The 23,054-nt window shown below is 33.7% G+C and overlaps 1 protein-coding gene across 1 annotated transcript in view; it reads left to right on the top strand.

Moving 5' to 3' along the window:
• The first annotated feature begins 363 nt into the window (after window positions 1-363).
• Window positions 364-23,054, top strand: part of LOC114259457 (squalene monooxygenase SE1) — a 284,070-nt gene continuing 261,379 nt past the window's right edge. Inside the window, exons 1-7 of the mRNA XM_082900778.1 lie at window positions 364-402; window positions 553-664; window positions 5,503-5,531; window positions 6,546-6,679; window positions 9,775-9,943; window positions 19,140-19,358; window positions 21,681-21,798. Of these exons, the coding sequence (XP_082756904.1) occupies window positions 364-402; window positions 553-664; window positions 5,503-5,531; window positions 6,546-6,679; window positions 9,775-9,943; window positions 19,140-19,358; window positions 21,681-21,798 (820 nt within the window). The remainder of the gene's footprint in view (window positions 403-552; window positions 665-5,502; window positions 5,532-6,545; window positions 6,680-9,774; window positions 9,944-19,139; window positions 19,359-21,680; window positions 21,799-23,054) is intronic.

Raw genomic sequence — 23,054 nt, 5'->3', positions numbered from 1 at the left:
AAAATGTACTGAATTCTCTTCTTTTTTTTTTGTATTTTTTGTATTTTTGGTATTTAGTGAATTTTTAAAAGGTTTTTTTCACAATTTTTTTACTTTTTAGGTATATTTATGTTAGGTATGTCTAAAAAGTAAAAAAAAAAATGCTTAAAATATTAAAAAAATTCAGTAAAAACAAAAAAAAAACATGAAAAATAAAAAAGTAAAATTTACAGAAAAGTATTTTTCGAAAAATACAACCAAACAAAGTAACGTGCTATATTTGGTACAAGGAATAGCTATAAGTAAAATTTGCCAACACATTAAATAGAGAGAAAAAGGGATGATAATGAGTGGTTGTGATTAAAGATAAAAATTCACGATTCAATGGCTGTGAATAAAGAAAGAAAATGTAGCAAAAACACCGTTAGAGCAACATTACTAAATTATAGCAATTTAGCAATAATTAGAATTTTATCAAATGAATTATTGGAGATGATCCAAAGTACTTAATTCCATCTTGGCTAAGCTTTTAGGATTGATCTTGGACCCTTTGTTTTGTGCTTCTAAAATCAGGATGGACTCCAAGTGCATCTGATAGAAAGAAACCTTTCAGAGCCTAACAGGATTGCTGGTGAACTGCTACAGCCAGGAGGTTATCATAAACTGATTGAATTAGGGCTTCAGGGTAAGCAGGCAAACTCAACAAACAATCCTATTGTTGATAGGGTAAATTATGTTTTTGCATTCCTACATTTTACCTAATTACACTTTGCTCTCTCATTTTTCAATCGTAATAATTACGTTTTTACATTTTTTTGTCAAGTTTTAATGTGATCCTTACATTAGTGTGGTATTAAATTCACTAACAAAAATTATCATGCGACCCTCACGTGAGTCATTTTTGGGGTAAAAATGTAATTTTTAATTTTTTTTTTCTTTCCCCACAATACTATCTCTTTATTAATTTTTCTAAACCCACCACCATTTTTTTTTGTCACTCGTTAAAATTCAACACTAAAGGAAAAGGGAAAAGGGATTTCCCCTTAGTGCCTCACTGACATGAGGCTCAAACCCACAACATCTGTTTTGAGGGTTGAAGACAAGGAAGCACGGGTGCGGGTGCGGGTGCGGGTGCGGGTGCGGGTGCGGGTACGTGTACGGTATGGGTACAAGTGTGGGTACGTTGATTCGGTAAAATTTTAAAAAAAGTATGATACGGGTACAGTTGCGGTACGCTGATATCTTTTTTATATAAATATAATCATGGTTAAAGGATCCAACCTATAAATTAAAATTAAATATCAAAACTAAAAAGAGAACTACTCATTTTTCTATAATTTAAAACTATTAAACGTTAAAAATAATATCTGTGAAATCTCTAACTTTGACATGTTATGCATTGTGAATTTGTGATCATAATTTATTTTTAAAATCTTTCTTTTTGCTCATCAATTTGCTATTTTTATAGAGTGAGACCAAAGAAATAACAGGAGACCAAAGAAAGATTTAAAGTTAATTGCCAACAGTAAAGGAAAAAAAATTCTCAATTGGGACAGGTTGTCAATTGCAATTTGCATGATACATAAAATTGCATCATTCCCAACCACTATTAATCAACTAATACAGTATCAATTTTTAATGTTTTGTGTATAAACTTTTAAAGTTTGGTATGATTAAAGATTTTATAAAGAAATTCTAAGAGGATCTGAAGCAAAAGTATAACGCATAGTCATACACATAACTACCATTTATAGGCCTTATTAATATTTTTGGTTCAAATTACTTTTTAAAAACATCAAAATCATTTGCTGATATGCTTATACAATTCATACAGACAGACAAGATAGCAGAGAAACATCAAAATTACTGATCTGCAAAGGCACAAAAAAAAAATAATAATAATTGTTGATCTGCAAGGGCACAAAAAAGAGTTTAAAAAAAAAATTGGCCCTACCGTACCCATGGCGTACCCACGTCGTACCCGAATGAACCAAACGTATCGGACCCTCTTTTGCCGTACCCGGTACACGTACCGCCGTACCGATATGCGTACCCGCACCCGGTAAGTACTCGGTACTCGTACGATAGTATTTTTAGAGTACCCGCGCTTCATAGGTTGAAGAGCCTATTACTGTAACACAAAGTCATGGGTAACCCACCACCATTGACCACTTCTTCTTTGCCACTCTCCCACACTTTTAGGGAAAGCGTGGAATGGTGGGAAGAGTTGGGCAATGGACATGAATGGTGAAGGGGTAGGGGAGTAATCGGTGGCGAGGAAGGGTTTTAAAATATCATAGAAAGAGAAAATACAATTAAAGAAATAGACAAAAAAAAATAATTTAAATGTGAATAAACTATTATTTTTATTTTGAAAATGGCTCATATGATGGTCACATGACAATTTTTGTTAACTAATTTAACAAATTAATAAAAGGGTTACATGTCAACTTAATTAATCGGAAGTGTGAGTTGATTGCTATAATTAGAAAATGAGCAGTGATTGGTATTACTAATTTTGGAACACTAACAATTCTAAGGAGCTGGAAAATAATTATATATAAAAAAAAAGATACAAGGCCAAAACATCATATCATGTGGGACCCACACCAATATTAGTTCTATTAGAGCTCTTGGTAGAGATGGCAATTTGAACCCGGCCCGACGGGGACCCGATCCCCTGACCCTGAATTAAGTTGTTTTTCCCCGAAAAATATCCCCGACGGAATGGGGATGGTATTAAAAAATCAATCCCTGATCAATTTCAGGCCGGGGACGGGGATAGGTGTCCAAGCCTTGTACCCGGCCCGCCCCCGCCCCCGTCCCCGCCCCCGACTCGGTTTGTTCCCTGAAGTAAAATTACAATTTTACCCCTATATATATATATATATAAACCAGACCTAAAACATTACACACTCACTCATACTCAACACACAGAGACAAGACGACCGCTGCTGCTTTCTCCTCTCTCTCACTGACGCTTCTCCCTCACCGTTGCTGTGCTCCCTCATCGCCGATCCTCCCACTCTCTCTCACACATACGACAGTTGTTGCTCTCTCCGCTCTCTCACGGTATCTCCTCTCCTCTCCTCTCTCTCACGGTATCTCTTCCTCACTAGTTACTCTCTCTCTCTCTCTCTTTGATTTTTGCTTTTGTTCTTCAGATTTGGAAAATAATGAAGATGAAGATGAAGATGTTGTTGAGCTCACATCTGCTTTTTTTTTTATTTTTATAAATAAGCTTAGATCTGTTGTTGATGATCTAATATGTAAGATGATGTGTTAGATGATGAAGCTCAGATCTGTTTTTTTTTTTTTTTTTTTTTTGATCAGCGAAGCTCAGATCTGCTTAATGTGTTAGATGATGAAGATGATGTTGTTGTTGTTGTCAATGATGTTGATGTTGTAGTTGATGAGTTCTTGTATTTTTTGGAGTTGATTTTTTTTTTTTTTTTGGCCGGGGAGTTTTGGGGTCGGGGAAACCCAATCCCTGTTAGGGGCGAGGGGCAGGGGCGGTGATAGGTTCCCCATCGGGAATCGGGGCTAGGGATGGGGAAGTTTCCACCATCGGGGATCGGGGACGGGGAGTGTGATCCCCTGCCCTGCCCCGCCCCGGCCCAGCCCGTTGCCATTCCTAGCTCTTGGATTAGTGGTCTAGAACATTTTCCTTAGAAAATAGTGCTGCTATTAGCCCCCACATTAGTTCTTAGGAACCCCCCATTTCTTTGGATATCCATAGGAGTGTAAAAATAGCCCGCAACCTGTGGGCGACCTGAACCCCGTCCCCTTTCCGGGGTGAGCCCGGTCCGCTTAGGCCCGGGCTCAAGCCCAACCCAAGCCCTTGGGCCTAGGCCATCATTTTGAAGCCCAGCCCAGCCCAGCCCGGCCCGTGGCCTAGCCCATCGACCCGTTTAAGGCCCGCTTAAAGCCCGATCCGAGGCCCGGCCTGCCCGAGTCTCGGTGTTTGTAGAAAATAATAAAATTTTGGTCGAAAAAATTTAAAAAAATAAAAAAAAATGGTCAAGCCCGAGGCCAAGCCCAGGCTCACTAAGCTGGCCCGTCCAAGGCTCGAATATCTCTAGGCCTAATTTTTTGGCCTGTGGATCGGTCCAACCCGGCCCAAACTTTGGCGAGAGCCCGCAAGGCCCGACATAGGCTTGGCCGGGTCGGGCCAGATTTACACCCCTAGATATCCATACCCCACCATTGCTTCCTTTTTTCTTTTTTTTTTTGAGCGTCCACCATAATTCCCTTTATTCCATTTCACTCCCACTACTACAGTTAACTATGGCAACCCCACCCTCACCTTTGGCAACCTTACCCTACCTTCTTCCCCCTTCGACGACCCTATCCTAACCCTTTTTATCCTCCTCAAGTGACCTTCATCAAACCTCATTTTTCTTTCTGATAGCCTTTCCTTCCATTTTCTTCTTCTTATTATTCTTCTTTCATTATCACTACCACACTTTCTTTTCTCCTTCTTGTTCTTTCAATGCTATTGTTGTGATCCATTTTCCTCATCTTCATTTTCTTTTTCTTCTTCTTCTTTTTTTGCACCACAAAAATTGTAGATCTAAGGGTAGGGTTTTTGCGATCTTAAAACCATAGATCTAGGGTTTATAGATTGTGGAGAAGAATAAAAAGGCGATGAAAATGAATAAAAAGAAAGAAAGAGAAATGAGAAAAGAGGTGTGTTCGTAGCAACGGAGGGAGGGACAATGATGGCAGGGTTGGGTTGGTAAAAAATGACGAGGGTAGGCTCGTAGTGGTAGCATCGGTGATTGGTGAAGAGACTAAAAAGAGTTAAAAGGTGGTGATCAGTACTGGAGAGGGGCAAGATATGACGAGAGTTGCTAGAGAAGGGTGGACAGAGGTAGTTGGAGCTAGGGTTATGGTTAGGGTTGAGAGGTTAGGGATGGGATACAATGGGGACTTTGTGTTGCGGTAAAATGGTAATAGAAAAAAAAGGGACGGGGTCCTAAGAAATAACGTGGGAGCTAATAGTAGTAGGTAAATTACAGTTAGTATCCCTACACTTTAACCAAAGTCGTACTTTGGTCCCTTTACTTTCAATTGTTACAGTTAACCTTTTACATTTTAAGTCAAATTGCAATCTCACCATTTCATCTATCTATCGTTATTTAGGCTAAAGGAAATTAAAAGTGTGTGGACTAAATTGTAATTTTAGTAAAACTATATTGATGCTAATGAGACGAGAAAAATGTCATATATGTTTCAGATGATAAGTTTTATCAATCTTATTAACAACAAATGTACGAAAAGACGATTGTAACTTGACTAAAAGTGTAAAGAATTGACTATTACAATTGAAAGTGAAAGAATCAAATTGAGATTTTGGTGGAAATCTAGGGTGCTAAGTATAAGTAATCTTTAAAAAATGGACCAAAGTGAAAATTTAATATAAAATACAAGTATAAAATGTAATTTATCTTAATATATATGTTTTGAGAGATTGGTTAATAACATTGAAAAGAAAAAAAAAAAACATGAAAATCACTGCAGATTGTCTGAATGAGATTGATGCCCAGAAGGTATTGGGATGAATCCAGATTCTCCGTCGCCTTTTCCTGCGACTCAACCCTATCGCCCTCCAAAACGATAGGGTTTTTTTTCTTTTCTTTTCTTCTTCTTGTCTTTTTCTTACTGATAACTCTCTCTCTCTCACTGATAACTCTCTCTCTCTCTCCTCATTACAATCATCGACCCAGAAATGGACCCTCACGGCGGCATCAGCAGCAACAGAGCGGAGGCGGAGCGGTGGCTCCTCATCGCCGAGAAGCTCCTCCAGAAAATTTTGTTCTTGACATTAAAAAAAATGCAAAATTTTCTGGGGTTCTCTAGTCTGGAAAGAAAATGCCCAGAAAATTTCTCTCTCTTAGGATGAGGGATTTGCTTTTGTTGTCCATTAATAGAAATATATGTATATATCCCAAAAAAAAAATCTGAATTTTCCGAATCTGAGGTGAGGGGATATTTGTTTTCAAATATATGTATATATCCCAAATAAATGTTTTCAAATTTTAAACTTCATGAGTCTGCAATGTTGGGTTTGAGAGGGCTCTTCCTCTGTTATCCATATCTCTCTCTCTCTCTCTCTCACATATATGTATACATATACATATATATATATATATATATATGAAATTGTTTTCAAATATTGATGAGTTTGAAATTGTATATGAAGCTAAACTTTGTAAATTGGTTGAGAGTTTCCAATTTCTCAGAAATTGGTTCAGATTTGAAAATGGTTCAGATTTCCAATTTCCAATTTCTTCTCACTTTGAAATTTGTTTTGCTCTTAGGTGGGTTTTTTTTTGTTGTTTTGTGTGAAATAATCAATTAAGTGTTTTGAGAGAGAGAGAGAGAGAGAGAGAGTTATCAGTGAGAAGAAGAAGTTTTTGGTTCAGTTTGGCTTCATCACAGTGAAAAAAAAAATAAAACCTCCAAAACGACGTCGTTTTGGAGGGCGACAGAGTTGGGCCACAGGAAAGGGCGACGGAGGATCCGGATTTACAGGATATGCCCTCAAAAAATCTCACTCGGAGGCGGCTGGGAGAGGCTGCCTTATAAGATTGCCTTATTATACCCTCAAAAAATCTCACTCAGAGGCGGCTGGGAGAGGCTTCCACCATGGGCGTTTTGTACAAAGGATGCGCCAGAAAGCTGCATCTCTCCCCAAGTACTACTCTTCTTTTGTTTTTGCATTAACCCATTCTTTATTTGAGACAGGGTAAATTATATTAACGGTCCTGTTATTTAGAATTTATATCATTTTGATCTTTAATTTTTTAATTGTGATAAATTTGATCTTAAATTTTGAATCTCGTTTCAAATAAGAACAATTGAAAACATTGGTACTTCATTTCAAAAGTAAAGTCATTAATTTAATAAAATATAAACTAATTTGATAAAAACAAATGTCAAAAATTATTTTTAAATTTTTAAAAATTATTTCTACTCATCAAGGATAAAATTATATAAAAATGATAAATCTTTTACATTTTTATTTATTTTTTAATTTTTTTACCAAATTAATTTTTAGTATGTGTTTGGATGATGATTATGTAATGGATGGTTGTTTTTGTTGATATTTTTAGATAGCTATCATGTAATAGATAGTTGCATTTGTTATTACATATATTTTTAAATAGTTATCATGGAATGAATGGTTATTAGGCTTTTAATGTATAGTCAATATTTTAATATACAAAATGTTTTTAATTTTGGATTTTTTGATTTAATGATTGGTTTAATAATGATATCAAAGTTGTCACTATGTTTGACTTTTGAAAAAATAAAAATTAATTTAACGAAAATAAATATATAAAAAAAATATTTTTAAAAATTATTTCTACCCTCCCAAAAAATAAAATTATATAAAAATGATGTGTTTTTAATTTTTTTTCACCAATTTAATTTTTAATTTCTTAGAAATTTTTTCTAAAAACAGATTCTGAAAATCAAACCAAACAGAACTTTATAAAGAAAAAAGTTTCAACATTATTCATTAAAAAAAAAAAACCATTATATTCAAACAACATATAAGTTAACCAACACAAAATAAGTTGTATGATGACTTTGCCCTTCAAATAGAGTAATAATGTTTTCAACTGTCTTTATTTGGAATGAGTTTCAAAATTTAAGGTCAAATATATAACAATTGAAAGATCAGGGACCAAAATGACACAAGTCTCAAATTATAGGAACTGTTATTATAATTTGTCCATTGAGATATGTACATACATACATTTTGGATTAATTATAGTTAACACTTCTGTACCTTCATCGTATTGTCGTTTTGGTTCCTTCATTTCAATTGTGGGAATTAACTTCCTATATTTTAAGTTAAGTTTTTTGTGCATTTACTGTTAATGAGGTTGACGAAAATTAAAAGTGAAAGAGCCAAAATTGAATTTTAGTGAAAGTATATGGATTATAGTGAGATTTTGATGAAAGTGTAGGAACACTATTGAGACAAAGAAATGTCACATTTAGCTCAAATGACCAAATCTGCTAACCTTATTAATAGTAGATAGATGGAAAGATATTGCAAGTTGACTTAAAGTGTAAAGAATTGACTATTACATTAAAAGTAAAAGGATCAAGGTGAGATTAAGATAAAAATGTAAGAGTCTAAAGTATAATTAACTTTACACTTTTTTAAAAGTGCCACACAATCAAATATATCCAATTATTTAAATAAAAAAAGAAAGGATAATTACAAAAAATAAAAAACAAAAAAAATAACCTTAGAAGGGTTCAAAAGACCTAATCATAAAGGGGTAATTTCTAGGATTAGATCTTATAAGGAGCTGAGGCCCTAGAGATCACCCTTAGGTGGTTGCTACAATGTAGGACCACTTAATCATGTAGCGGTAAGCCACAGACTCGCACAAAGGCGGGGATTCGAAGCCACACTTCTGACATTGGATACGATTTGCCCAAGTTTGAAAAGTTCGTTCTATCAACCATTTGTGCTGTCACCCGAGTGGGTTCTTGGGAGAGTTTGAGCCTTATAATAAAATAAATCCTGATTTTTTTTATTTTATCAATTTAAATCTTAATCTTTTGAATTGTTTCAATCTAACACATTCATATTTTCTCGTTAAGTAAACTGACGAAAAAGAAGTATTTTAGTCATTAAATTTAATATATGTATATCTAAAATATCATTTTTCATTGAATTTAATAACTAAAATACTCGTTTTCATCAATTTTACTTAACGAGAATAAAAAATAGTTTAAATTTAAAATAAATAAAAATTTAAAAATTTAAATTAATAAAATTAAAAATTCAATATTTATTTATTAAAATAATAGATTTTTTTATTTTTATTTTATAATTTTCCCTTTAAAAATTTGGTGGTAGTGTCTATGTCACAATACACGTTGGTATTTGTGCTTCTTAACCAATGATGGTAGAACTGTTATTACTATTTACAAAGAATTTTAGATTAACTCAAATCTACATAACTTAAATCTCAGTTGAATTTTACTATTTAGTTGTATTTTTATTTTTCTAAAAATACGAAAAAAAAGAAATTTGTCTTCCACTTTTGTTTTTATGCTTTTGGACACAAAATTGAAATGTTTTAAAAAAAAATTTGCCAAAAACAATTCGTCAAACACATTTTTTTATTCATGAAAAAAAAAAACATGACCAACCTCACTTTGTCTTTTTTGATTGAGTTTTCAGAATCTGTTTTCTAGGGGAAAAAAATTATTAAAAATTAATTTTTGGTAGAAAATTTAAGGGTAAATTATAAACATTCTCCTGAGATTTGATTAAAATACAAATCGCTTCCTTGGTTTTAAAAATTATATTCCACCCATTGAGATTTCTAATTTCATAACAAATCACCTCTTTTATTAATAAATCATTAAGTCAATTAATAGTTTTTAATGATGTTAAAAATATGTTTTAATTAATAATTTAGATAGTTTTATTATTGTATAGGAGAGCAATTATGAATTTTATTTTTTTAGTTAATTCTGTTAAATAAAAAATTTTAATAAGGGGATAATTGTAATTTTTTAAACCACAGGGGGCAATCTGTATTTTAAGTAAACTTCAAGGGGTGTATTTGTAATTTACCCAAAATTTAAAATAAAAAAAAAATCAATTTGATTTTGAGTTTTCCAATAAATTTTTTTGAGTTTGTTCAATTTTTTTTCTTCTTATTTTTGTATATTTAGTGAACTTTTTAAATATTCAAATATATATATATATATATGTATATATATTTATTGTCCTTTGATATTTTACATCCTCAGTGTAAAAATGGAGCAAGGTACAGTAACATCCCTGATTGAAGAGAGAGGGACAATTAAAGGAGTGGAATACAAGACCCAGACTGGTCAGCTATTTAGATCATATGCTCCCCTCACTATTGTCTGTGATGGTTGTTTCTCAAATCTCCGACGCTTTCTTTGCAAACCAAAGGTGACAAAACATTTACATCATCTATTATTATTCATCTAAAAAATAAAAGAAAAATGTTAGGTATTATGAAAAATATTTTATGAAAATGGTCATAAAAGATTTTTCATCCTTATATTACACATTGTAACGTATTGCATGTATAAATTTAATGTCAAAAATCTTTGATGATTATTTTCGTGAAATAATTTTCATAATATCTAATATTGTGTCCTTGTAATTACATAGAGGCAACAGTGATAATAAGCGAAGAGTGGGTGGTGACTAGAGAGGATGAGACAGGAATGATGGCATAAATTTATTTTAAAAGGGCTGAAGGCATAACAAATAATTTGGAGTTAGGAGAGAGGAATGAATGAAAATTAGTTTCAAAATAAGTTAAAATATTTTTTTTCTTCTGTTTACTAGAATTTAGAGAATTACTTACATTTTTTTAAAGATATAGAAATAGACAATAAATGAGATTTTATTTTCAAAATTTCAAAATATTTATAAACGTAAAGGGAAAATTGTAAATTATATTGTTAGGTTAATGGAAGAAAACAAATGCCCATCTAATTCATTTAGGATTTTCTATTTGTTGGTGATGTCACCTCAAATGGTGTAATTTTTGAGGAGTCATGTTAATAACAGCTCCGTAAGTAGGGTGCTCTTGTACCAGTTCGGTTTAGTTATGAGATAAATTAAGAAAGGGTTGTGATTGAGACCCCCTCAATCACCAACTCCCACCACCCCCACACACACGTGGCGGGTGGTGATTGGAGAAGAAGAAAAAAAAGAAAAAGAAAAAAAAAAAGAAAAATTGGCCAATCAAGAAAGAGACGGGGTCAAAGGGGGTGGGGGAAAGGGGGTCTTAATCATTTTTCATTAAGAAATTGAACCATGAAAGTCACTGTTCTACATAATATTTTTTCCAAACTAGGGCCAAAGTAAATTTTGAAAAGTCATGTCAGTGACAACTCTATGGGTAAGGGTGTTCATGGACCAAATTGATTCGATTTTGAGATAAATCAAGAACAAACAAGTTCTTTAGGTTCTAGAAATTTAGGAAATAAATTGAACTGTGAAACTTTTCGATCCAAATAAGAACTGTTCTAGACTAGAAAATTCATCACTATATCTATGCTATCTAGTTCAATATAAATTAATTCAATCTATACAAGAATTCTAAAATTTCATAAATATACTTACAATTTTATTGAATAATCTCCAAACTCTTTATATTATACAATAATTACTATAAAAATTTTAATTTTTAATACCATAAAGAAGTGCAAAAATGATATAAATAGTGAACAAAAAATCATCACTATATATATACGATCTAGTTCAATATAAATTAATTCAACCTATACAAGAATTCCAACATTTCATAAATATACTTACAATTTTTTTTGAATAATCTCCAAACTCTTTAAATTATACAATAATTACTATAAAAAATTTAATTTTTAATACTATAAAAAAGTGCAAAAATGATATAAATAGTGAAAAAAAAAAAAAAAAAACTACAAACATATATTTTTGTACAGAGATAAACTAAGTGCTTTTAAATAAGATGAATGAAGGTTCATCAAAGTTCTCAAACAACTCAATGAAGAAGAGTTAGTACCCTTGTAATACCATATAATTATTAAAAGGATAAATTATACTTACCTTCCTTAAAATTTAATGAGATTTCAAAATAACTCAAATCTTCCTTGAGGTTCAACTTTTAAATGCATTAACATCCCATGAGGTTTAATGAAATATAAAAACATCCCCTAAGATTTCTGAACTGACAGAAACTTTCTTAAAATTTAGTTTTCAATTACATTGACTTCCCCTTGAGATTTAATGAAATTGTCGAAACCTCTCTAAGATTTCTGAAATGACGTAAATCTCTCTTGAAGTTTAGTTTTTTTATTGTAGATTCTCTCTTATGTTACTTTATTGTAAAAAAATAATGAAAATGTTGACATTATCAAATAATTTAATTATATTTCAATTTACCCTTTAAAATTGTGTCCAATTACAAAAAATAAAAAAATAAAATTTTTATTTTCTTTCTAATGGGAAGTTTATGCCATTTCAAAATTTCTACCATTTCACTAAACCTCATGAGAGGTTAGTGTGTTAAGAACTAAATCTCAAGGGTGGTTTCTGTCATTTCAGCAATTTCATTAAATCTCAGAGGAGGTCAGTGTAATTGAAAATTAAATCTCAATGGAGGTTTAAGTCATTTCGGAAATCTTAGAGAAGGTTTCTGCAATTTCATTAAACTTTAAGGTAGATTAGTGTAATTTACCCTTATTAAAATAACAAAACATGAACTGTTTGATTATGTGACAGCCCTCACCTCTGATTAGCGTTAAATTGTGATTAAGCATGATAAGTAATTAATTAAGATGAAATCCTAAATTGATTACATGAGTGTGTTGTCTTAAATGCATTTCTATCTGTCTGTTACTGAATGATCTATTCATGTTTTATTTTGGGACTGCGAATTGAAAGCCTTATCGGCGCCCAAGTCAGAAATTGATTAGTGTTATATGCTAATTAGGATTTATGTGATTTTATGGTAGGTTTAATCAAAATTCAATTTGGAATGATTAAATTAGAATAGATAAAGTTAAATTACATCAACTTGAGTTATTTGCATTTGTGCCATTGAGTGGGCTAATTCTAGACCATTTGTTTAGTCTTGATTCATAAGTTTGGCACTATCATCTTTCATCCTCAAGAGACCAAACCGTATGAGAGAGGGAGAGTAGGAGAAAAAGGTTGAATTCACCTAGATTTTGCTTGAACTTAGAAGATTTGGAGGAGAATTGTACATTGAGCTATCATACTTGGAATTCAAAACTTAAGGTAGGAAATTCATTCTTGTAATTGTGAAATTAAGTTGTTTCTTGCATGGTTCATGGAAAATTGGTGATTTGAGTCAAGAATTGGCTTAAAATATTGATTTGAGAGTGATTCCAGGCATGCATGTCTATATCATAGAATTTTGAGGTTGCTTTCCATGAAATCCTCACATGCATGTTCATATTTGAGTTGTGGTTCACGAATTCACCATGTTTTAGAGTTCAATCTTGCATTTGATCATGTTTTGGAGCATTAGAGTCCATGGGAACTCATGCATGTTATGTTCTTGCATTGTTCTTCAAGTTTCTTTGAAATTGGTGTTCAATTGGCTTACCTTTGGGCTTTGATTTTGTGAAATGATCTTCAAAGCATGTTGTATTATGGGTTTCCAAGTGTTTTTCAGAAAATTGGCCCAAAAGATTGAGTTTTGATATGTTTAATGCTTGGTTTGAGACTTGGGAGTAAATCTGGAAAACCCAGATTTTGGCTTCCACGCTCGAGCGAAAGATTACACGCTCGAGTGACCACCTTTGTGTTCAGAGCTCCGCTCGAGCGACGGAATGTTGGCTCGAGCGTAGATTGCAAGCTCTCAGGTTTTTGCGTGTGCAGACTCACGCTCGAGCGAAGAGACCTACGCTCGAGCGAAGAATTGTGTCTCACGCTCGAGCGAGCATCGAGGGAGCATCGGGCGAAGAATGTCAGCAACTAGTACTTTTCATGTTTTTGCAAACCGCTCGAGCAAGGAAGTCTACACTCAAGTGACCTCTCTGTTTTGGTAAGCTCGCTCGAGCGGAGAAAGCCACGCTCGAGCGAGACCCTTGTTTTGAGTTGGTTCTTGCATGGTTTAGAGGATTGTTGGAGTTTAGAGCCAAATTATGGCTTAAATTGTTGAATTGAAGCTTGGATCATGCATGCATGTACATATTCTTGCATTTTGAAGTTGATTTTCATGAAATCTTGCATGCCAGTTTACATTCTTGTTCTAGTCCATGAGTTCATCTTGGTTTTGAGTTTAATCTTGCTTTGGATCATGTTTTGAGGCATTAGAATTCACTAGAATTCATGCATGTCATATGTTTTTCATGTTCATGAAAACTTCTTTGAAATTGTGTTTAATTGAACTACCTTTGGGCTTGGATTTCTCAAATTGATCTTTGAAACATATCATATTATGAGTTTACAAGTGTTTTCCAGAAAATTAGCCCAAAAGGATCGAATTTGATGCTTTAAAGTTGAGTTTTGAGCTTGAGGTTCAAATCTGGAAATTCCAGATTTTGGACTTACAGTCGAGCGAGAAACTCCACGCTCGAGCGTACACATTGAGTTCATGCAGTCCGCTCGAGCGGGAAAAGTGACGCTCGAGCAGGAAATGCGTGTATCCAGTACTTTGCATGTGTTTACAGTCTGCTCGAGCGGGGGAATGTACGCTCGAGCGAGGACTTGTGTCTCACGCTCGAGCGGAGGTCGAGCACCCATCGAGCATGAATTTCACCCATCCAGTACTTTTGCAGTCCGCTCGAGCGGAGTAAGTCACGCTCGAGCGGGGCTCTTTTGTCTGCATGTCCGCTCGAGCGGGGAAACCCACGCTCGAGCGAGACCCTGTTTCAGCAAAATTTTGAAAAGTGTTTTAAAGTGCATCTTTGCATCCTCATTCCATCCTAGGCATTCCTAGGCCTAGTTTAAGGCATCTTAATGAGGATATTGATGTAGAACCACACCGAGGCAAATTAGGGATTAAGTTATTATTTTTCTAACTGTGTAGCTTAATGTGTGTTTGTTCTGTAACTGTGTAGGGTTGGCATCCGAGGACGCTCTAGCTGCTTATAGCCCAGTGCTCTGTGAGTAACAATGTTGTAAAGATATGTTCAATCATGAATATTTTCTGAATGAACAACTGTACTGCTTTCTGAAATGATATTTCTTACTGAATGAATGTTTGTCCTATTTGTGAACTGTATTCGTGGCATCCTTAGCAAATTACTGTTACTGTACTGCACTGCTACTGTCACAGAGATCTCTGTCGGTTCCCATGTTTGGAACCACTACTGTTTACTGATATGATGGCCATCAGCTGACTGTTCGGTCTGTTAAGACCTACTGTACTGTTTTGCTATTGAATGTACCACATATGACTATTATAGTTTCTGAATGACTGTTATGGCATGAAATATGAGCCACAAACTGAATGACTGATATACTGATAAATGACTGTTTTCAATACTGAAAGGACATTCATTTTTAACCTCTTTATGCATATGTTATTCACTAGGCTTTAGCTCACTGCTCATATATATATGTAGGTGTTCAGGCACCGGACCGTTGCTAGAAGTGTCAGGCTAAGCCCTTGTTTTGTCAGGCCAACCTTTGTGCCTCACTTCGAGGTTCCAGATCTGTTCAAGCTAAGGCTGCTTTTGGGATGTCTCGGATTCACCCTATCTGTCTCTGTTATGTATAGACTGAATGATATTTGTACTGTACTGTTATGGTGGGGATTTGGTCCCTAACCTAAATGCCTGTAAATGATGTATGTATATACTGCTTTTGTTCTGAATGTGAACATGTTATGAAAAGTCTTTTTGCATACAGACTGTCACAGCTCATTGGACATCTTTTAATTATTGTTTTGACTTTCGCCAGCCCCTATACTCTGTATTACTGTTTTACTGTTAAGCAGGCCTTCGGTAATCTCGGATTACTGGCCGGTTACGGTGCTAAACCCATAAGGGCAGGTTTGGGTCATGACAGCTTTAGCTCACTGTTTATATATGTATGTAGGTGTCCAGGCACCGGACCGGAGCTAGAAGCATCGAGTTAAGCTCATGTTTTGTCAAGCCAACCATTGTACCTCACTTCGAGGTTCCGAGTCTTCTTAAGCCAAGGCTGTTTTTTGGGTGTTCCAGATTCACCCTTTTGTCTCTGTTATGTAATGAATGTTTAGACTCTGACTGTACAGTTATGGTAAAGGGATTAAGTCCCTAACCTGGATGTGATGTGCACCTGATATGTATATATGTTTTGGTTGTGAATGTGGCTTGTTCATAAAAGTCTTTTTGCATTTAGATTTCCACAGCTCATGGGACATCTCTTATCTACTGTTTGGCTTCCGCCAGCCCCTTACTCTGTACTATTGTTGTTACTGTTAAGCAGGCCTTTGGTAATCACGAATTACTGGCCGGTTACGATGCTAAACCTATAGGAGTGGGTTTGGGTCATGACAGATTAAGTATTTTTATTTACTACCTCGTTTGGATTGGAGGGTGAGAAGAAAAAAATAAAATAAAATAAAATAATAATAATTATAGTCTGTTATCTATGTGAGAAAAGAAATCAAATGGTTGTGTGTTTTTTTTTTTTTCTTCTTTTGTATTTTAAAAAGCAGTCTTGATATTATAAATATTTTATAATCAATTAACTTTTTTTTTACCAAATCTGATCACTTTTGGTAAGAAATTAAATAGGCTTAATAAGATAATTGCCTTTTCTCACAATTTCTCACTATTTTCCACTCAACTTATAAACCAAACATCAAAAATGAGTTTTCTTTCTAAGAGCATTTCCAATGGAGCTGCTATTCAACCTGCCAAAGCTAAAATTTGACAAGCATAACAAAAACAGGGTCTCCAATGGTCTGCTATTCTACTTGCCAAAGATAACAAATGCCATTTTTGTTCTCAAATTTGGCAAATTGAATAGCAGCTGCCAAACTTGCTAAATCAGCAATTATCGACAGATTTTTGGCACCAAATTCAGTTGAAGAAACAGATTTGAAACAGTAGAAAACCCAACAAATTCAAAATCAAACCCAATTTATACAATTTTTTTGCCAAATTCACAAAATCATTTATCACCAAATCATTTTTCAGAATCATTTTTTTGTTCGTTTTCATAATCAAACCCAAATCATTTTTTAGAATCATTTTTTTTTTTTTTGCCAAATCCAGAATCAATTTTTTTTTTTTTAATTATTTATCACCAAATCAATCGATGCAAATGGGAGTGTAAAAATTAGATGAATTTTATGACAATAAACCAAACCAAAATCAGATGAATCAATTAAAATTAAACCAAAAATCAAAATAAATAATTACCAAAAATCGGAAAGCATAGACCTGAGTTGTTTGAAGATCTGGAGATGCTTGAGTTCTTTGAAGATCCGGTTTGAAGCCATCGCGAGACCTGAGTTTGAAAAATCGCGATCACCTCCACATCAATAACTAGAAAAATAAGCAAAAAATCAAAGCATATATATATATATATATATATGATATGTATACAGACGGAGAACGAGAGAGAGAGAGATAGATAGGAGAGTATGGGGGTGTTTGTTTCAGCTTTTCAGAGCCAACTTATGACTTTTAGCTTTGAAAAAGTTATATTGGACTGTTTGGTTAAACTTATTTCAAACAACTTCTGATTCTAACAGCTTATTTTAACTTAAAAAAGCTGATTCTGAGAAGCTGCTCACCCCTTGCTTCTGATTATTAACTTCTGCTGTGGACATGTTAATTTATGGTTATACTCTTAAATTTTTTTATTTTTTATTTTTTTAAAAATAGAAAAAGACTCAAATGGACTATAGATTATTATTATTTTTTTTATGAGAAATGTAGACAAACAAAAAATAAAAATTAATTGAAAAAGCTATTTCACAGCTTATTTAACAAACACTACTCAGCAACTTAAATCTATAATCCAACAGCTACACCAAACAGATTAACAACTTCTGATTAAAGTTATAATCTATAATCTGTTAAGCTACAATCTATAAGCTGTTTTAACAGCTACACCAAACGGGGCCTATATAGATTGAAGCATACAGAGATCGATGAAGAGAGGGAAGACAGTGCGAGAGTGAGAGAGCGAGAGTCAGAGAGAGAAAGCGAGATCGGTTTGAGGAGAGGGAAGATAGTGCGAAAATGAGAGAGAAAGATCGGTTTGAGGAGAGTGATAGGGAAGACAGTGTGATGAGAGTGAGGAGAGGGTTGAATGATTCTCAGTGTGATGAGAGATCGGTTTGAGGAGAGTAAGAAGGATGATTCTCAGTGAAATGAGAGTGAGAGTAAGAGGAGAGGGTTGGATGAGAGATCGGTTTGAGGAGAGTGAGAGGGATGATTCTCAGTGTGATAAAAGTGAGAGGAGAGGGTTGGATGATTCTAGAGAATCATCTCAACCATTGAACATTTTAGACGTGGACGGTTGTGATCTCCCACTTTTCCCTTAAAACAGCCGTCGTGCTCTGTTTGGTTTTAAAAAAAAAAATTCGAGATGAAAAAAAGAACTTGAGCTGAAAAAACATGACTTTGAGATAAAAAAAGGAAGAACACATAATAATGACTATGGACATTTCTCATGTGGACCCTCAGATGAAAGTGTATTACACAATGCGAAAAAATGAGATTTTCGCCAAGTGATCCTCAAATGTGAGCAACCCAAATTTTTATTTTCCCTTACCTCCTGATGAATAATTACGAGATAATGTATTTTTAAATTTTGCAATATCATTTAATTTTTGATGTAATTGTTAGTCTTAATTTGCAATGTCATTTTTTATTTTGTAATGAAATTTCATGTTGTTTTTTATTTTTGAGTATTTCCTACAAAACAATGTAATATTATTTTTGCAATGTATAATGTTGACTAATTTTTAGTATAATTTAAATTTTTGGTGGGGTGAATTATATTATATATTTTTTGGTGGGGTGAATTATATTTAATTTTTTTTTCCAATTTTTAATTTTTTTTTCATTTTTTATATTTTTCTAGTTGGGAATAATATAAATATATAATTTTTTTTACAAACTGGTATACAAAAAATAAACAAAAATAAAATCACAAAAAATCTATATCTAAACAACACCTACAAATTTGGAGGAAAAATTGGTTGAGATTTGCTAAAATAGCAAATGATCATTGGAGCACCATTGCTATAATTTGACAAAATAGCACTATTTATTGTCAAATTATAGCAATAACAATGACATTATAGCAACAATAGTTGGAGATGCTCTAACCACTTGTTATCATTTCTCCCTATATCATGCCATCCGAACAATGTGTGAAGTTTTAATCTTTTCTCAATATGTCAAATATTTTATCCACTTGTTATCATTCCTCATATGTCAAATGTTTTTTAATCTTTTGAAACTAGAGTCAAACCTTCTTTTAAAAAAAAATGAAACCAAATCATATTTCGACCCATTTAATTCAATTTACAAGTTAACATATTTCTTTGAATGCCCCAACCTATGACAGACCAGCAACGTCAAAATAATTAAAATTCAATTCAAATACACTTTACACATGTTTCAAAACTATTTTCACATATACAACACCTCCTCTGTTTATGGTGCAGGTGGATATGATCTCTTATTTTATTGGCTTGATTATGGAGTGTGAGCTTCCGTACCCAAACCATGCAAATCTTGTTCTGGATGGCCCTACAATCATGTGGTTTTATCCTATCAGTAGTACTGAGGTTCGTTGCTTGATTGATTTTCCAACTCCAGGAACACTACCTTCCATTTCCAATGGTGAAATGGCTCCCTACTTGAAAACCGTGGTGGCTCCCCAGGTAATATACACAAACAGAAAAATGTTTGAAACCTACAAAAACTTCTCACAATTTAATCCACATTGAGATAGTATGGTAGGTGTCAACTTTTGATTAGTTACCTACTCTTGCCACATCATGTGGGCAAATTTATGGATCTAAAATATGGGTCTCTAGCATTACGCATACATACATAAAATTTATACATAATTTTTATACAGAATGATGTGGCTCAATAAGAATCATTTACTTTAAAACAAAACACCCAAGGTGAGTTTATTTTTAATAATATGCCAGCTCATTCTTATAGAATTTTATGTATAACTAGAGTTTGTTCCTCTTCATTTCCTCAGCTATATATATATATATATATCCCTTACAACAATGTTAGGTGGCCCGAATTTTCGTGGCTCGAATGGCTCAAAATGACATCGTTTTGAGTGTAAACTGATATCGTTTTGACACATTCAGGCCACACAAATTCGGGTCATCAAACATTTTTCATATCCCTTATGCATTGGATTAGTTTTGAGTAGAGATGTAATGGTTCATTCGGGATTTTGAGAAAATTTATCACCTAATTGAATCCTTTGATTTTGTTAGTTGGGTTGTGTTTAGTTCATAAATTTGGAGAGAGATTTAGAAACAGAAAATGAAAAGGTTTATGAAACTAGGTGAAATGTATGTATATTTTATTCATATTTCATCTACCTTTTCCTTTTGTCTTTTCAAATCCCTTCCTAAATCCTTGAACCAAATACAACCTTAAAGAACTAAAACAATAATATATTGCAGTTTAGTTTTATCAGTTTATATGAGTGAGGGTGTTTTGGGTACATAGTACAAAGTCAGTTTTTTCGCTTTTTAGCCATAAAAGTTAGCTTTTTTAGCCAAAAAAGCTACAAAAAGTCAAAAAAACCAAAAAGTCAGCTTTTAACCAGCTTTCATCCTTATAATTTAACTCAAATTTTACTTTGATCTTATCGATTTAATTTGAACAATTTGGTCATTCTACTTTAAATATAGTTTCAATTGGGCTTTTCCGTTCAAATTTATATTAATTTCTCCTAGATGTATACTTTAGGAGACTAACAAATGTTCTAAAATTATTAATTTTAACCTCCAACTTAAATGGAAAGACCAAACCGAAACTAGATTTAAAGTATAAAGATCAAACTACACAAATTGAAACAATATAGATCAAAGTAAAACTCAAGTCAAATTATAAGAATTAAAAGTATAATTAATCCAAAATTTGTAGAACTCCCGGCAAGAATAAATCAAGAGAGTTGGTGGGGGAAGTTTTGTAAATATGTCCCCATGTAGATATTTTTTCAAACACATATAGTAGCATTTATCTTCTAATATTTAAATAATTAGAATATAAAAAGTACTTAAATATAATATTGACCATACTTTTTTAAAAAATTGACCAAAATCAAAATTTCGATTGACACGATCAGTTTAGTTCTATATTTTTCTTATATAACCTAGATTTAAGTTTGTTATTTCAAAATAGATCTACTGCATAACTTTTTTGGGCCTTGTTTGTTTCAGTTTATTCAAGAATTTAATAACTTTTTTTAATCTTTATTTAGGAGTGCATGACAAACTGTTTAGCGCAGTTTACAACTTATGAAATAAAGACTTTAATAAGCCAAAAGACTGATTATTAAACAATGCTTTAATTTTTAACTTAGAAGAGACTATAACAAACAATGCCTTCGAGGACGTTGACCGATACATGGAACTGAAATTTTAATTCCTCTTTTTGTTTTTATCACGGTGATCAAATATATATATATATATATATTTTGCTACAAGAGACTTATTTCTATGGATTAATATCACTTCACACCAATTACTCAAAAAATTAATGAGACCATTTTTTTTTAACTTAATTTTTTTTGTTGGTGCTTTCATTAATTACTCTGTTTTATAAGAACAATTTGTGCATTCAAGTGCGTCCAAGGATTAAAGTGACTTGTTTTTATCATTTTTCAGTTGTTGCCATTGTTCCTCTATCAATTTCCTCCACATGACTCCCCATCTTAAAAAAAAAAAAAAAAAAATCCTCTACGTAACTTGGAAATTTCAACTACAATGTCTATTTCTTAACTTATTGTCTTATATTAGGGCCATGTTTAGATAAAAAATTTAAAAAGAGATTTATGGAGAGAAAGAAAAAAAAAGAAAAAAAAAGAATAATAAAATGCAAACTAATTTTATTTTATTTTTACTTATCCCTTTCCTTTTTTCCGTTATATCCACAAATCTTCACTCAATATTTGATTTAAACATAACTTAGGAATTTTGACTTCTAAAGAAATTTACGTATTCCAGATTCCACCAGAACTGTACAATGCCTTCATTTTATCTGTTGACAAAGGAGAGATAAGAACAATGCCAATTAATTTGATGCCGGCCACACCATATCTCATTCCAGGTGCCGTGTTACTGGGTGACTGTCACGACCCAAACCCGGCCCTATGGGTTTAGCACCGTAACCGGCCAGTAATCCGGGATTACCGAAGGCCTGCAGAACAGTAATACAGTAAAACAGAGTACAGGGCCTGGCGGAAGCCAATACAGTAAGTAAATAGTGTCCATTGAGCTGTGACAGTCTGTATGCCAAAAGATTTTTCATGCAATCATACATACACAAACAGTACAGTCTATACAGAATTTACAGTCACACAGTACAGGGACCTAATCCCTTGATAACAGTACGGTAAACATTCAGTCTATACAGAACAGTTAGACAGTATGAAGACAGGCGGGGGAAAACAAACAAAACACCCCCAAGCCATAGCATGGCAACTCGGAACCTCGCAGTGAGGCACAAAGGCTGGCTTGACAAGACCGGAGTTACCCTGACGCTCCTAGCTCCGATCTGGTGCCTGTACACCTACATATATATATGAGCAGTGAGCTAAAGCCCAGTGAATAACATAAAGCGTAAAGGGGTTTAGAATGAATGTCCTTACAGTATGAAAACAATTCATTTCAATCAGTCATTCAGTTGTTCAGTACAGTCAACAGTCATATGTGGTACATCCGTTAGCATAACAGTAAACAGTAGGTCTAGAAGACCGAACAGTAATGATGGCCATCAGTCAGTAAACAGTAGTGGCTCCACGAGGGAATCGACAGAGATCTCTGTAACAGTAACAGTGTGTAAACAGTAGGTACTAAGGATGCCACAGTACAGTTCAGAAATAAAGGACATACATTCATTCAGTAATACCAGTTCAGTAAACAGTTCAGTTCAGTATTCAAAAGATATCAGTTGAACATATCTTTACACAATTGTTACTCACAGAGTTTGGGCTACAGTATGCTAGAGCGTGTCTCCCCAGTCGCCAACCCTACACAGTGAACAGATTGAACACACACTAAGCTACACAATTGGGAACGGTAATAACTTAATCCCTAATGCCCCGGTGTGTTCTACATCTATGTCCTCAACAAGATGCCTTAAACTAGGCCTAAGAATGCCTAGAATGGGATGAGGATGCAAAGATGTACATTTAAAAGCATTTTCAGAAAAACAGAGCTCCGCTCGAGCGCAGGTTTCCCCGCTCGAGCGTACAGGCAAACAAAGATACACGCTCAAGCGTAAACTTTCCCGCTCGAGCGTACTGTAAAAGTACTGGATGGGTGAAATCTCCGCTCGACGCCCGCTCGAGCTTGAGACATGACTCCGCTCGAGCGCCC

This window comes from Camellia sinensis, chromosome 13, assembly GCF_055761805.1.
Source record: "Camellia sinensis isolate YWXY chromosome 13, ASM5576180v1, whole genome shotgun sequence".
NCBI classification, from domain to species: Eukaryota; Viridiplantae; Streptophyta; class Magnoliopsida; order Ericales; family Theaceae; genus Camellia; species Camellia sinensis.
The sequence above is the reverse complement of the archived record's forward strand: the minus strand, read 5'-3'. Positions and strand labels throughout refer to the sequence as shown.